This window comes from Enoplosus armatus, chromosome 5 (assembly GCF_043641665.1).
Source record: "Enoplosus armatus isolate fEnoArm2 chromosome 5, fEnoArm2.hap1, whole genome shotgun sequence".
In the NCBI taxonomy this organism is placed as follows: domain Eukaryota; kingdom Metazoa; phylum Chordata; class Actinopteri; order Centrarchiformes; family Enoplosidae; genus Enoplosus; species Enoplosus armatus.
In genome coordinates, this window is record NC_092184.1 from 2,748,660 (window position 1) to 2,766,079 (window position 17,420).

General features: G+C 42.7%; 1 protein-coding gene across 1 annotated transcript in view; it reads left to right on the forward strand.

Annotated features, from left to right (window-relative positions):
* The first annotated feature begins 909 nt into the window (after positions 1–909).
* ulk2 (unc-51 like autophagy activating kinase 2) overlaps positions 910–17,420 on the forward strand; it is a 33,593-nt gene continuing 17,082 nt past the window's right edge. Inside the window, exons 1-5 of the mRNA XM_070905372.1 lie at positions 910–1,031; positions 5,348–5,440; positions 5,605–5,646; positions 15,307–15,339; positions 17,305–17,341. Coding sequence (XP_070761473.1) covers positions 942–1,031; positions 5,348–5,440; positions 5,605–5,646; positions 15,307–15,339; positions 17,305–17,341 — 295 coding nt within the window. The 5' untranslated portion in view covers positions 910–941. The remainder of the gene's footprint in view (positions 1,032–5,347; positions 5,441–5,604; positions 5,647–15,306; positions 15,340–17,304; positions 17,342–17,420) is intronic.

Sequence of the window (17,420 nt, forward strand, 5' to 3'; positions counted from 1 at the left end):
TTAGCTGTTCTGTCAGACTTGGCGACGGAGGAGACAACGAAGTGTTCCTTCTGTGTCACACGGATAAAAATTCATGTTCACCGGGGGAAACGGCAGTGTTTTTCCGGGAGGAGAGGAGTGTGTCCTGTGGACTCGGACGTCTTGCCGAAGAAAACCGAGAACAAGGACTGACTGACGCCTTCAGATAAACAACAGTCCCGTGTTGACATTTGTGTTGCATCCTTCAGATTTGTATGCTAACATTGACTGTGGACTAGCTCGCCGATGTCGGCTAGCTTTATAGGTCGCTACAACGTGTATGTTTTAGATAGAAGCAGGGGAAATTAGTCAGTGTCACCAAACAAGGTAACGTTATTTACGTATTATTGCTATCGTGTTTGCGGAGACCTGCTATGGGCAGCAGCTATGACGCTAGGTGTAGCCACAGGGTTATGTCACTGTCAGGCTAACAGATAGCTTGCTGCCTGCAGCCGCTTTCAATCTTTGCATGGTCATGTCCAGCAGGGTTGGCATCATGTAGACTGTCCCTCCGAGCAGGTTAGGCGACTGGGGACACGCAGTGTGTTATCAGCCTCCTTGGGGAGTAATGCAAAGCTGGATTGCGGCTATCCAACTGGGTCAAAAGACTGACAGCTGGCACTGATACAGTTTAGCTCAGGATTGTTGCTAGCCATGCTCTAAGCCGTCTGCTCTGTGTGATATTACAAACATCCCAACCTACTTACGGGGCATGTAAGTGCACCATGTCCTGACTGCATCCCTTATTTATGCAATAAGGCACATCAGAGCAGAGACTTGTCATGAAATAAATCCGCAGCGCAAGAAGCACCATCACCAGGACTGAGTGGATCATTTTCTCCAGGATTATTTTGTGAGTGGGAGAGCAAAATTCAAGGTTGTCCACCAGTGCCCAGCATCAGCTGGACCATCAGCCCATCACAATGGAGACTGTGGGAGATTTTGAGTACAGCAGAAAAGACCTGGTGGGACATGGAGCCTTTGCTGTGGTGTTCAAAGGAAGACACAGGAAGGTAAATAAAATAGCTTGCCTGCAGTGTTTTCTTCCCCTCTTCTTTTGCAGGGAAAAAAAAAAAAAGGGGGCAAGTCGGCAGCTTCATTTGAGAATCTGGGTCAGTCAGTGGCATTGCAGAATGCAGTTCTGCAGCAGGATTTGTGGGATGTCACCTTCTTTTTTTTTTTTGGCGTGGTAATACTGCACCGCTTTCATGACTTAGTGTCTAGATCCCGTCTGACGTACTGTGCAGTCATGCTGTGGCAGGTGATTTCAGTGTTATTTCATCAGCCTGATGTTAGTTGGATAAGTGTATTTATGCCATTTGGTCCATTCATGAAACAGATGAGTCAGGCAGCAGTGAATGACTTGCTGACGTGCTGAGGCAGGAGGAGGGAGGATGGGGTGCAGTGTTTTTCCTCTGCCTTTTTAAGGATACAAGCCTCCCTTATGTAAGAGCTGCACAAGGTTCATTCATGCTGAAGCACCGAAACCTATTCGATTATTAAGGTAACACTCGAAATGTAACTCATTACATTTGACTGGGGTGTGGTTTTCTATCACAGAAGGACGCAGGAATGGTGGGTTTGTTTGTGTGTGTGTGTGTGTGTGTGACAGAGATGCAGGAGATGACATCATGTTGCCCCCATTGCTACTGGTGTGAAACAGATGGTGCTGAATTCCTGAATGAAAGCCACATTAGAGCGTCCCCACACTCCCTGCTGTAGCCTGGGCAGAGCAGCTTCTATCCCTTACTTTAAATCGATAACTAGCCCACAGCCTGGAAACTGAACTGCATGTAGCCCTGCGAACAATCACCCGGTCACCACTGTGAAGCTGTGCATGTGTGAGCACATCCGTCCACTGCTCACATGCCTCCCTGATGTCTTAAAACGGCTCTGGCATGTGATCAGTGTATTTACTGTTTAAGTCCTATCATCTGCGTGCCATTTAGCCTATTTATAGGATTGTTTCCACCTCAGAGGAACAGGAAGGTTAGAGCCACCTGCATGTAACAGACGTGATGGGTTGCATTGGATGTTACACATGGCTCCTGTTACACTGTAATATCGAGAAATGATGCTAAGGCTCATCAGAGAAAGGGCAGGGCAATCGGCTAAGTGCGTTAGCAATTGTGTTCTCGACTTTGTTAGGTAGTTCAACTACAATTACAAGATGTTCAGTTTACGATGATGTAAAACAGAGAAAAGCAGCTGTTGTGATTGTGAAGCATGTCGATATTAGACACGTTAAACTCTCCCCTCCAACCACGTTGAGTGCAACCACCACTAAATATGAGGCGCTAAGTAAAGGTATTAGCACTGTTGAGTTTGTTAGGGTTAGGGTTACAAAGTATGGTTTCTTTCCATAAAAGAGAGGAAAGGATAACAAACTTAATGTTCTCTCTTCAAGTGTCTCTGTCCCAGCATATCAGATTTTTTTTCTGAGAATGATGATAAAGTTGATTACACCAGATGAACTTGATGAATGTGTGTGTGTGTGTTATGTTGGGACAAATAAATCTCTTATATTTGTCATATGCCTTAAATCCAAGTCTCAACCTGCCCTCCTCAAAGGTTTTAATGAAAGTGTGGGAAGACAAATCAGATGTAAATATCAACTGGTGTATGGAAGAATAGCTTGGGATACATTCACATCTGTTTTGGTAATGCCACACACAGATTATTACATTACAAGTTCAGCTCCATTTGCCAGATGTGTCATCTCTGTGTGATAAATGTCAGTCAGCTAAAGCCATCCTTTCACATGCTCTCTGCCCTAAACTACATATTTTAACATTGTTGAGGATCATATAGGCTAAAGATCAACATAAGACGTAAAGTATGATGACACTCCTTCTGTGTCGTAGTCTTCTGCTGTCCGTCTCTCTCTTCAACTGTCTACCACAACACCTTTTAGCCAGCGTCTGGTTGCAGTGTTGCTGACGCTAATCTCTTTGTTGCTCACGCCTCTATAATCGGCTGTGATTCATAAATGAGATCATGCATTATTCTGGAAAATGAAAGCGTGCTTCTGTCTTTGCATCATAACTCTGAGCAGCGGATAACTGCTTACTCTGCATTGCTTAACTCTCCATTATGTGGCGCACTGGCGAGCCATTAGTTTAGTTTGATAGAACGTCTCTCCCCCACCCCTGCTCCTCACCCTCCAGCATGATGGGCCAGTGGGGTCACTTTTTCTTTTCTTTTTTCTTTTTTTTTTAATGGCTCTAGTGTCGGCAGCTCAGTCACACTTGGCTGGTCAGGCTGTCACTGAGCTGGGGATGGATGCAGCTCAGTTGGCAGTGTATTACACACACACACAGACTCATGTCACTCACATGCAGTCTCGGAGTACAGAACAAGAACATCTCCTTTTAACCTAGATTCCTTTGGAAAGCGTGCCTTTTTATTCATAGAATTCCTTCCCCAGCTTCCTGTTTGTCCATACTGTCCGTGTGTGTTTTCTCAAGGGCATAGAAGCAGTCTCTCCTGGGTTTATTTCGGTGTCCCCAGTTGGGTGTTTGCGTGTGCAGCACATGTCCTGAGAGCCTATGAGCTCATGTGATCTCCAAAAGTCTTTTTATACCTGCTCCAGGAGCTCATCTGGAAACATTATCTCAGCCCAGGGAAAAAATAGGTCCCTCTCCTTCTCCCTTAGCTTTTAGTGTAAGTAGGCTCCCATTCTAGCTGTCATCTGAGTGCCTCGTCATTCAGCATGTCATTCAGCGCAATAGGCTGGCCTAGCTGTCAGAAACCCAAGTGAACCTGGTGTTAATGGGACGTCTAAAATTTCCTCTGTCTTTCCAGCCAGCGCTCAGACAGTGATGCTGACAATGTAATTTAGGCCAGTGGGCTTTAAGAAACACACACACACACACACACACACACACACACACACACACACACACACACACGCATGCACTCACATACAGTATATTGTGTGTTTAAATGTCACATTGTTTTAAAAAAAGTTCAAGTACCACTGCAGTAGGGCTGGGTAATATGGTTAAACTCATGATATTGATATGTATATCATATTGCTCATGGTGGGGAACTGTTGGGTCTCTGTTAATAATATTATAAAGAGTACAGTCTAGACCTGCTCTATATGTAAAGTGTCATGACATAACTTTTGTTGTGATTTGGCGCTATATAAATGAAATTCAATTAAAAATATATTTTTCCAGTTTGGAAATATATCATACATATCATGGCAGGCAGTTATATGCAAAATCACATGTAGAATTAGCCTTACAGCTAAACAGATTTGTATAGCAAAACCTTCAGTTTGGAGACATTCACTCAGGCATCAGAATTTAGTAAAATGATAAGATGATATGATAACATTGTCTCATCAGGAAGTTCACTAAAAGAAAATACTGAATTATCACTATCACCATCACACTATGACCGCAGAAAACGTTTATTAATATATACTTTACTGTCCCGTTTTAATGTCACTCATTTTGTCCAATAGCCAGGGAGAAATCCATAGTGTGCGGAGCAGAGATAACAAATTTCCTTCTCAAATTTTCCTTAATAGGCCAGAATGCAATACAGCCACTAGATATGTGCTGACTAAGGGGACCGCGTACAATCATGGTGTGATTTAGTTTTCGCTGACTACAGTGGTTTTCTAACTTCACGGTTTCCTACTAAAACTGAAACAAACATTGATTAGACAATTGAAAGATCATTTATCAGCAATTATTTTAATAGTTAATGTCTTGCATAACAATAAACCTTTGGGACAAACCAAGCGTCATTTTGTAGAAAAAAGATGTATTTATTTCATCAACAAAATAATCAGATTGATTGAAAATAATCATTAATTGCAGCCCTATATCCCAGTGTTGGATCGTGGAGGTGGGCTGTCACATCTAAAACAAAGACCACCTCTGCTAAATATTTATTTATATATTTCTTTTATTAAATTAAACATTAAACTTCAGGGGAAAGGAGCCAAATCCCAAATTTAGATTATTAGACTGTCTCCTACATTGATCACAAGCCTCCATGTCTTGAGAAGATGGCCGACTGTACCAAAGACTGTAATTAGACTGTATTGGAGTAATAATACTGTATTGATTTGGTTCATAAGGCGTACTGAATCAAAACAAGTTGCATGCCAAACTGAATCTCTTGAAAAGAGTGCTTCCAGAAGATTCCATGTACAAAGTGAATATGTGTCACACCATCAAATAGTGGGACAAACGTATCTTTGATGCTAGTTAAGGGGACATTTTACAGGAACATTGGGATTAAGTTGGTGTTTAAATGCTTTTTAATTTATTTATTCTCCCTCTCCATCTTGCTCTCTTGTGTTCCACAGAAGACAGATTGGGAGGTGGCCATCAAGAGCATTAATAAGAAGAACCTGTCCAAGTCCCAGATCCTCCTTGGCAAAGAAATCAAAATCCTGAAGGTAAGCATGCTGCTTAATTGCCTCTCACTTATCTCCTCAGTGTACTTAAAGAACGATCTGACATTGTCCTTGTGTGACTCTGCACCTTTGACAGAAAGGGCAGATATCTGTGCGAAAGTGACTCCATTAGCTGCTGTCTGTTTCTGTTCTGTTTCTGTACTCAGGAGCTGCAGCATGAAAACATTGTGGCACTTTATGATGTCCAGGTAAGTTTGTTTCCTTTTTTTTCTTTTTTTTTAATCTTTTCTTCATGAAATTGATACAAGCTTAATGGAGAATTAGATAATCTGTGACTCTTAGTATACAGTAGTATTTCAGTATTTATCTTCCATTGAGTGCTGTTTCCTCTGTGGTTCTAGTAGCAGGTATGTCTGAGGCCTTGTCTGTTCCAGTATCTACGTAGCGAGTGTAAGAAAAACTTGAATCTAGTCAAATGAATCTACATCCACAAATCTCTTGAGGTTGTCAAGTGGATCAATGTTGCTGTTGTGGCTAATATAGGCGAGCAGTAAATCCTCTAATTCACTGCTGAGTAAGGCAGTAAAGTCTCCCTCGACACAGCTGGCTGATTCAGAGTCATCCTATTGCAGTGGTTCAATCCCATCCGTCCAATTGTCAGGGTTGAGCTGTATAGCCTCTACAAAGTCAGTCTGAGCACAGCTTCTCGTACGAACCTGACAATGCAGCGTTTGAGCCAGGATACACGAGTGTTGACCTCCTTAAACCACAAAAGGTCCCGTCAATACAACCTCCCTGCGCCCTGGTGCATCCCCTAAAATCAAGGGATGTTAGTAGGCATTTGTACATTAGTCATAAGATGTACAAGCATGGTAAACATGCGTTACAACCGGTGCACGGCAAACGATATAGAAACACCACATTGTACTGTTTTTGATATTTAAAAAGTTGGTCAACTTTTGGCGTCTTTTGGCTCTTTTAAAAACAATAATCACTTGCTTGAGGATCTCTGGACATTCAGGGCTGAGCAGCAGCCTGTCCTCTCAGTCTGTGAAATGATAACGATAGCTAGTGTAATGTTATCCCAGCAAAGGGCGGACTGAGAGCTAAGATATTTGTCATTAGCACATCCCTGGTGGATCAAACAGGTTTGCTGCAATGAAATTGAAATGCACAACTAAGGGCATGACTGGTAGACAAGTATCTGTTTGTGTTCATCTGCAGGCATCTACAGAACAGTTAAAGTCGTTCAGTCTGAGGCGGATCATTCCCAGTAGATAAACAGGCTTTCATTTCTGAGAAAAGGGCCATCGCATTATACAGTATTGCATATAAGCCATGAACTCTGGTATTGAGGCTTTACAGTACATAACACAGTGCTCATGTGACTAATGGCCCACACTGTGGGTTCAATCGATCTGTCCATCACCTTGAGGCATGGCTCCTCAAAACAGGCACCCATCAAAGCTGGTTGGTTCCTATGCACATTGGGAGCGCAGAGTAGCTGGATGTGAAACTGCAAGTCCATGCCGGTCTAAGAATAGGCTTTACAAGACTACACCACCCAAACAAAGCACGTTTAATGCTTTTGGCCAAACTATTAAGTGTGACTCAGTGGGAAAGAGTGTATTGTGTTAAATCTGAAAGGCCTTACTGTGAGTACACTGTCACATATACAGTACGCTGGTTGATGCCCATCTTAGGGGCCCACGTTCACATGTTAAATGAGCACAAACACAACTCAAATCCCCTTTGTCCCCTGGCTGGGAGCTTGGCATCTATCAGAGTCCCATATCACATATTCCTGGCACATCCGCCTTCAGACCCCGGTGGATAAAAAAACATACTCCTGGCTAGAGGCAGATAATTGCACTTTAAATGTACTTATCTGTAGCATTTATCACTGGTCCTGGTTTGCATTAGTGATGTTTATACTTTTCTGCATACAGAGATGGGACAGACGTTTGTATTTGTGCTTTTTTTCCTCAAATAAAACTATTCAAAGAATAGGGACTCTAAATAGCTGCAATCAACAGTCAATTATTGGATTTATATGGACTTTTTAATTACGTTTCTCACACTCGTTAAAAGATAGCCGTGGCTCTGTCGAGAGTTCTGAGGCTTCTAACACGTCTCCCCTCTTCACACTTCTGTTAATATTTTCTGTCACTTAAGTCCTAACGAGCAAATAGAGTAGAAATGAAGTGTTAGAATAAAAAATTAAGATGCCTTTACATTTGAGTGTAATTCTACAAGATACAAGGGGAGAAATGGGGTGTGAGGCAGAAGCAGTTGAAGTGATCATGAAGCACTTCCCACATAGTAGTGGTGCTTCCTGTGTTTGCGTAAGCCTCCCACAGGGACCCTGCTGATCAGTCCATCCACCCCTCCACTCCTCCACCCATCTCCTCATCCCTCCATCAGTGCTGCTGATGTAATAACCTCTTCCAGAGGCAGATGGCTGAGGAGCCCAGTCATAACTCAGCAGGCAGGATACAGTGGAATAGGTGGTCCCATCAGTGATGAGAAACATACAGCATAATTATGATTTTAAGAACTGGCTCTTGGTTTTTTAGATTCAACTAAATCAACAGTTTTTGTTCCTTGAAAAAAAGAAAAGGCGTAACCTTAAAGAACATGTTTGTCTGTAATTATTTCTTTAGCAAACACACAGCTTTATAAGAAAGTAAGAGTGACTCGAATAATAGACATGTGCGTTTGTAGAGGTAGTAGCAGAAAGCATATAGATGGTGCTAGTCATAATGAAAATGTATGGAGTCGTACTACTGGAAGGTGACTTCTTTGGGTCGGCCTTTTGGGAAATTAACTGTCTTGCTGAGAGTTAGATTGATACCACTGTCATATCTCTCCGTTCAAACTGAAGCTACAGCCAGCAGCTGGTTAGCTTCGCTTAGCATGAAGACTGAAAACAGGGTCTCTGTTTTTAAAGATAACAAAATCCAGCTGCCAGCTCACTAATTAACAAGTTATGTCTCGTTTGTTTGATCTGTACAAGAAGCCCCCCCCAGAAAGTATAAAATGGGGAGTTATGTGCAACCAGTAGAGACTTACTGTTCCTTTACCTTTGGACAAAGCCAGGCTTGGTGTTTCCCCCTGTTTCCAGTCTTTCAGCTAAGCTCGGAAGTAACTTCATGTTGAAAAGACAAACAAGACAGTGGTATTGATCCTCTTCTGACACCTGACTATTGGCTGATTGTAAGACAGATAAAAGTCTTTATAATCAGGGTATTATATATTTGTATTATATTTGACTATGGTGTTACTTATTAGGGTAATCGTTGATTATTTGCCTCAGGCATGATGCTTTGAATGCTTTAGGAAGACAATATTTACTCTACCAAAATAAAGGACTTTATATCAGTGGACAAACTACCCAAAAAGAAATGTAGAAATCAATAGCAGGCTTAAATACTGTATGTTGCCTGTCACCCAACCTTAAGCGAAGTATCACTGACGTCCTGGCACCAGACGGAGATACTGCTGCTGTGTTTGTTTTGGTGCATTCTCAGTCCTTTAAAAGCCCACTGTGTCAATTGTGTGGTTTGAGTTGGTCTCTTCATGCACTTCCTGTCTTTGTTTCTTGCTTCTGTATGTCTGCTGTCTGTCACCTCTGCCTCTGTTGCCTGGAACATTCACTGGGCTGGCGTAGCAAAGCTTTAAGCACAGTGTTTCACTGTCTCTTTTTCTTACCAGCTGGCTTTTCTTTCTTTCACCCCCTGCAGTATTTGTCTGGCAGCCAGTGTAATGGTGTGCATTTCCTCTCTTGGTGACCATCAATAGAGTCTGGTGTGTTGCAGCCCTGTGGTAACCAAGACCAAATGACAGCTGTCACTTTTCTTTGCCTCTTTTCCGTCATGACCGTTTCTTGTTTATTTTGTATATTCAGCTCACCGTTTCTGTTTTCTTGCCATTTATCATCACTTCTTCTTCCCAGCCTCATCAGCTGTTTATGTCTGTCTTAGCAACATTTGGACAGGCATGAAACACTCAGAGTTAAACAATTGATACAAACAGTGAGAATCTGTGTTGAAAAAGGTACGTATGTTAAGATGTGTTTGAAACAGCTTAAGCTTAAAAGAGTAGCACACCTGACACCTGCAAAACTAGCTGAAATGACCCAGATTTACCAGAAGTCTGCAGATGTTTTTGCCTACAGAATATGGGTTACCTATTTAAAATCTGATAAAAATTACCCATAAACTCAGCCCTCTGACCTGTCTGTTGTATACACTACGGATGGTATATACTGATAGGCCTGCTGATAGTTGATGGCTTCTGGGAAAGGGCAAATCTTTGAGGCAGTAGGAGCCTCATAAAGGGTGCCGATGGTGAGAGCGTTTGACCTTTTGATAAGCATGATGCTGCTAACGCAGTGGTTCCCATATGGTTCAGGGCTGCCGGTACTGACACACACAGCTTGAATTTCATTTCCTTTGCCTTGACCACAGCTAATTCCAAGACTGTGTGCAGTTGAGTCTGATTTTAAGATTAAATTGGAGATCCCAATGCTGGGATCAGACTAATTGTTAGCTACACTAGCATAGTAGCAATGTCTGTTGGTCTGGCGGTAGGTCGTTGCACCTCTTTGTTCTAGGCTGAAATATCTCAACAGCTATTTGGATGGATTGCCATGAAATGTTGTACAGACATTCATGGTTCCCAGAGGAAGAATCCTACTGACCTTGCTGTTCTCCTGACCTTTCCTCTCGCTCCACCATGTGGTTTTACATTTGTGGTTTTGAGTGAACTAGCTCATGGACTAGTGGACAGATTGGCATGACATTTGGTGCAGATAATTATGTTCTCCACAGGATGTAATGGAATGACTTTGGTGATCCTCTGACTTTTTGACCCGATCATGGCGTTTGATAAAAAGTCAATTTGTTCAGTGTCTTGCTTTTCCTTACCTTTGCCTTTTGACCAAATACCTGCAAAGTTAATGACATTCCCATGAGCCTTAGCTGTACTCTGTGTTTTGTGCTAGCATGCTATTTAGCATGCTAACACGCTAAACTATGATGGTGAACATGGTAAACATTATACCCTCTAAGCATCAGCATGTTGGCATTGTCATTGTGAGCATGTTGGCATGCTCATGTTAGCGTTTGCCTCAAAGCAGCACTGTGCTCACACAGACTCGCGTGGCTGTAGTATCAGTTGTAACAGGATGCCAAGCAAGCATTTGACAGATGGCAATATGCAGGATGAGGAGAAGTTCAACCCAAACAAGCACTGAATTTTCACAGTGGGATTATTACAATAAAAACGTATATGAAACTGATATATTTTCAAAGCCAATTTGAAAATATAACAAAGATATTTAAGTCATATTAAGCAGATTTAGGTGCTGTAATGCTTCTCAGCATCTGTTCCAGGGGACAACAGTTACATTTTTCAGCTCTAGTTTATTGTATTGCTTAACTTTAAACCCAATCCTAAATTATAATCTTGACTCTAAACCCACTCAAGCTCAGACCACAGCTGACCTCTATTCCCACTGCTGCTGCTACTCGTATATACCAGCATCATATAGACTTGACTGCATTGGGTTGGTCTGAACACTGAATAAACACTGAGTGGGACTGCTTATGTCCCTTTTGTATATTTGATTTAGTTTCACAATGGAGGTGTTTATTCACTCGACATCACATTGTGGCATAATGCGTTAACACCCTGCCGTACTACCTCAGCACTTCGTGTGTTCTTTGTGTCTGAATGCACAAAAGAAAACAATCGCACTCCTTTCTCAGGACTTCTTAGCCCTGCAGATTTTCAGTGGATGTAGGATCAATAACTTTACAATCAGTGATATTTAGCTGAGTTAAATGGAAAAAGAAATCATTAAATCGGTTATTTCATCGGTTGATATGACCGTAGAAGGGTTTCATAATGTCTTAAATGTTGCTTTATAAAACCTTTATGTACACATTATGGCCAGCTTTAGTGAATGCAGTAAACCTCGGTCTGCTTGTGCGTGAATCACCAGCTGGTTCAGTGGGTAAAGAAGTACCAGCTACCTGCCTGCCTCTCAGAATAGCTGTGCATTGACAAAAGACTGCAGGGCTGGTTGTGGGAGTATGTGTGCACCCATGACAGATTGCAGGTCCTTATTCCCGCTGTAGTTTGGAGGAGCCCTTTTAATGACAGTCTTAAGCACACAGCTGAGCGGCTCCCTGTCCTCCTTCATGGAGCTGTTAATGTTAAGCAAGCTGCAGCAGTGTGAGGTAGACGGGTCTAATTATAAGGTGTCCCATGTCAGGGCCCTGTGGCTCTCTCTCTCTCCTCTCTCTCACTCATGCTGCACTGTACAGCTTTGCTGGCAACAGAGATAGCTGGAGATGTTTGTTTTGATTTTTTACATTTAAAAATCATTACCCATCAAAAGTGGGTAGAATGTGACCCACCCCAACTGCCAAATGCTGCAACATTTGCCTTTAAATCATTATGAGTAGCCCACAGCACATGCTGTTGATTATAATGTAACTTTGCATACGTAGTTATATTCACTATTTGGTTTATTTGGTATTTACAGTTTTTTAACAAAGAAATCTTAACTCAAGTAGCACTTCAGCTGCATCATATGGATTTCTCAGTGGATGGGGTGTGCTCAGTTTTCATGGAGTCAACTCTGACAACTAAGCAAACTCAATTTGCTGAGGAAGACTGTGAGATGCAGTTGAAAGCTTTGTAAAAAGCTAGTAAGTAGATGAAATTTGCCTACTTGTCATAGTGTAGGTAGGTAACGTAATCCAAAAAATATATTTTGATGCGCATGAAGGTTCATTTTTATCTGGTTTTATGGTCATCCTCAGAAAACTGGAGTGGTCTCCCAACTGAGACTCTTTTGACTCTAAAAGAAACATAAAGAGGTTGGTGCAGATGAAAGTTGGTATAAAGGTAAACAGAGGAAGAGGGGGTGGAGGTTTGTTTATGAAGCGTTTCGGTCTGTGAACCAATCTTCACAAAAGCTGATGTTGCTACTAAGGTACATTGTGTTCTAGCCTGGAGAGGGGCCCCCAGCCTTGTGTGTGTGTGTGTGTGTGTGTTTTCTAATTACACAAGGTATTGAGGCAGGACTGACATAACTGGCTGAAAAGAAAAAGAAGGGCAGTACATGTTGGATACTGTTCAGGGGGGATTTTTGGAGCTCAGTGGGTTTTCCTAGAAAACCTGCAGTATGAACCTCCCTGGCCACATTCCTTTACAGAGCTTTTAACTGGCTGGGACAAAAACTGTTACTGCTCACTGAGGCACTGGCACACACACACCCAGTCATCTACATGGAACATGTGCTTAGGATGTTGCACGTTTTTTCAGCACATAAGCATGTGCAGACACACTCACATGATCGTCAGTACTCTGTCTCTCTTGCATAGCAAATGATCTCGAGGACCACAATTTAACTCTTGGAACATTAGAATACATTTGAATACGGATCAAGGTATGACTTTGAAATGTCTGTATTTCACTGTCTTGGTGTTTAATGTGACGGTGCATTATTGCTGTGTCCCATTACATGGGCTGACTTCTGGCAGCCAACTGTTCTTTTATGGGATGTCCTATTCCTTTTCATGCATGACATTAATCAGCACAGTGTTTTGTGCGTGAGCGCACTCTATGTGGCCATATCATCATAGCAAAAATAATAATAAACAGCCCCCCCCCCCCCCCCCCTCTTTACCCAAGATTCGGCCACACTGAAAATCAACAAGCAATCCTCACCTTTTGTCCTCAGCAAATGATTTGTGTTTTCTTGCTGCTGTCACTGACACATCTGTCATTGTGTGCTGCTGTTATGTCAAAGCTTAGACTTTACTCCCGAATGACACCAGTTTAATCAGAAGTCACCAGTATCCCTGTCCCCTGGAAGTCCCCTGGATTACGCTTGTCGCTTGCGTGACAAAAGCATGCCGGCTCTCTAAAAATCCTTAACCCCCCCCCCCCCCCCCCCCTTCGCCAGTACACACACACACACTCTATTCCCCACCTCCAGTTTGGCTATATCCCATCCCCCATGTTGTTACATAACCTTGCACTCCTGGAGTTGGAGTGTGACGCAATAACTGAACGACAACCCAGACACAGTGTTGATTTGGCTCACACTGACTCTTGGCAGTCCGGAGTATTTTTGCGTTTGTGTGCGTGCCACCTACTTTTCTGTGCCTGTGTATTGTGTTGTCACTTTTCATATCAGAGGATAATAAGATCCTTCCATCTGTCCGCACAGCCTGCAGTTTTGGTTGCTTGCGAAACAGCTTCTAAACGTTACATGAGTGTGACAAGGTTATGATGACAGAGGGGCTATTTATATCATAGTTGTTGTTTGGGAATATTTTGTGCTGGAACAGAATGACTTGGAGCCCAGCCCTCATCTGGCTTGGAATGAATGTCCAAAGTCCATCCGATTTTTGCAGCCGATGTGTACCAGTACCTTCGAGAAAACATTTGTTCATGTAAACATGTGGAGCTGTTGCTGCTTTCATAGCTGTGAGCTGCTACTTCCTCTAAGCCCAAGCAAACAAAGGCTGCCCTATGTGCTGCTGTCACCACCTGCCACTTGAAATTCATCTCACTTCTTAGCAATTAGGCAACAAACCAAACTGAGGCAACTGCAGCAGGCAGCGACGACAACACACAAAGTGCCAAAACACACACTGAATAAAATAAATGTTTCTCCAGGAAGCAGCTTTTCTTAGAAGCACCCCGTCTCTATTTGTTGATATCAGTTTTCTCTGACGTTGGGCAGTGTGATTGTGTAAGAATGTTCTTCAGTGGCAATGTACAGTCATCACTAGCATCTACGTCTGTGTGTGTGTGTCTTGTGTGTTTTGTGATGGGACTGTGACGTATCAGTTACCCCCGCTCCTCTGGCTCCATGGTGACTCTGCTCCCCTGACGCTTTACTCTCATCCCCCTCTCTTCTCCAGATTGCGCTGCAGAATACACCCTCATTATGTAATCCCCCCCTAGCCCCCCTAACACACACACATATTCTCGCACACATACAGTCAGAAGGGATACTGGTGGCCCATCCCCCTCTACCACCTGCCCCAGTTGGAGAAAACACTGTGCAGGATTGGAAAAGACTGAGCTACTTACAACCAAACAAACAAGCACATTAGCCTGGGGTCACACGTCAGTCGACTTGCGTGGTGGCACAGTGCTGTAGCTGATGGTCAGACCACGCTCACCTAGTACTTGTTTATACGTGGAATAGGTTTTAAGGCTGTGGAAAATACTGGATTGTCTTTTATTGTTGTGTTCTGCTAGCTAGAAATGCTAATGGGTGCTGAACTTGATGTCAATCTCATCTGGCTCCCATTCATTCCCATTCCTACCAAGCCACAAGATTACTCAGCAAACAAAACATATTAACTACTCTGCATTACCTAGCATCTGTTTTGAGCAATGTACAATGTTTGAGTTTAGTCACGCATTAGTACCTGGAGCTAATTGGCTAAAAGGGACATTAAAGTTGGGTAGTTTGCTACCAAATCAAAGTAGCTATTTTCTACTGTAACGACGTGTACATGTAACAAAGAACTTTTCCTGCAAAGCTAATGTGCTGGTAACAGTCACTCATTTAAACTCCTCCTTGGCGATGATCCCTTCAGCATTAAACCACCTCTTCTTTTGCCAGTGTGTTCGATGTCTGTGCAATGTTTTCTGTTGACTGGGATTAATGACTATCAGCTTTGTCCTAAACATCAAGTAGCGATTTCATGAGACAAAAATAAACGCTCAGAAATAGCATGGACGCCAAAAATTGCAATTGTCGATGTTGCCGATTTTTCCAGTGGCCATTTCCTAATGGCTGTGTGGTCGAGCTGACAGCTGCTTCAGGATAAATGGCTTCTGTAACTGACTCTGTGTCTCTTCTCTTCCAGGAAACACCCAACTTTGTTTTCCTTGTCATGGAAGTAAGTATAGGAACGTGACTGTGTGAACTCATATCCCCCCTTTCATGTGCCGTCACTCGTGTTGGGTTAGGGTTACTTTGTTGCTTACTCTAAAAGGTCATTAGTTTCATTATTATGAAGGTACTCATTACCACAAAAAAAAAGTACTAAAAAGCATTCTTACAGAGTAATGGTTTACCCCAGCGTGTGTTCTTCAGTCAGTCATCTCTCTTGTCTTTCCCTCTTTTGTTTTCTTTCACATTATGTATAAATTTCCTCTCAACCTCACCCTTGGCATCGTCCCCAACTTTCTCCGCTGGTTTCGCAACACTCTCAGCTGGCTGCAGGGTAGAAAACAAACCGTGACTGCACCTCAAGTTACTCACTGAAAATACACCCCTCGGTTTTCTAGGAATCCTGTTCCCCGAAAGCCTTTGCTTAAATCCCTCTACGTCTATGTTTAGACAGCTCTACAGTATGCTCCATTAATAATCCTTTGGAATCCGGTGTGTTTGGATGAACTGCCATATGACTAGGTTACATTAATTTGAGGGTATCTACTTCACACCTTTCTCTCATTGTGTTGGCTGTGTTCGATAAAGAATTTCAATCAAATGGTTAAAGTAATATTGCGAGGGTCATGCCCTCGCTGCACTCTCAGTCTGGCTAAATCAATGCTGATGCCTCATGTTTTGCTTAGCAGGAAAAAGCTTGTCTTACTCAAACATCGGTGGAAGTATCAGATGAAAGAGATGAGTGCACTGAGCCAGGTGTAATCTAAATGAAAATAATTCTGTGCCCTTTGAACACTCCGTCTGGATAGTAAAAAAAAACCCAATTAATTTGTTGGAACAATGTTTGAAGGGGAGGAAGATGTTTGTCTTGGAACGTGTAGTGCAGCATTCTGCCAACATACAGCTTCAAGCATACTTTGAATTGGTCTCCGTTAAATTCCGTGTTTAAATTATGTTACCATTCAAGTGTGAAGCTAAGTCAACCACTGCCTTAATACACAGAGGTTGGACGTAGATCAGCAAAAGCCAGAATTAAATGCCGCTTTATCACAAGAGGCTACAGTCAGGTAGTTAAGCAACAGGGATTGTTTTGCTTGTTTGATTGACAAAGGGAGGAGGTTCATGTTTTGTGGTTTTTAGGGTTGTTTGTGTAGAGACTAGAATCATTTGATGTTAATTATCTGGCTCCTAGAGGTGTCTAGCAACTGTGTGTTGTGTCAGGCTGCTCTTTCACAGCTTTGCAGTGTGTCACTATCACTAGCAGAAAGGTTACGAATATACAGACGGGTGGCAAATTAAAGGAAAAACCTGAGTAGATTGCAGATGCTGTAGTACTCACTGGGCTCACCGAATGGTTTGTTGAGTTTGACAACGATGTAAATAAGCTGTGGCAGTCACCAGATTTCAGCCTAATTGAACTCCTATAGGTGACTGTGGAGTGTGCATTAGACGGCACTCTCTCCACCACCATCATCAAAACATCGAATGACATCATGTCACTGAAGCTCATGGTGGAAAAACACCTTACTAACACAGGATTTATGTTGCGTTTTCCTTTTAATGTGTCACCACTCTGTATATGAAGTTCACCTCAGAAGCTGGGACCAGGGTGAGCAGGGTTACACTGAGGATTTCTACGTCGTAGAAGTGAACTTGACCTTTATTCAGTCTTGCTTGTCTTTACGTAACCCCTCAGTTCAGTTTAACCTACCACGCCACCTTCATCTGTCTGTTCTTGTTGTCCCTCGTGAGAACTGACTGCACTCCCGCAGAGGCTGTCAGCACAGATAACGCTACAGTCATCCAGCCGATTAATTGACGAGCCTGCCATTATCTGGGCTCGGATTTGACCAAACACTCGTGCACACATACACGAACGCGCGCGTAATACCAGAAATGTGCTTCTCAGCTTGACAATGTTGAACCCGAATTAATTGTTGCTGATAGAGATTGTTTGTCTCCCCGCACACAGTACTGTAACGGAGGTGATCTTGCCGACTATCTGCAAGGTAAGCATCACACTAATCTGTCTGCAACACACACACACACACACACACACACACACACAGATACACAGATTATTGTTCA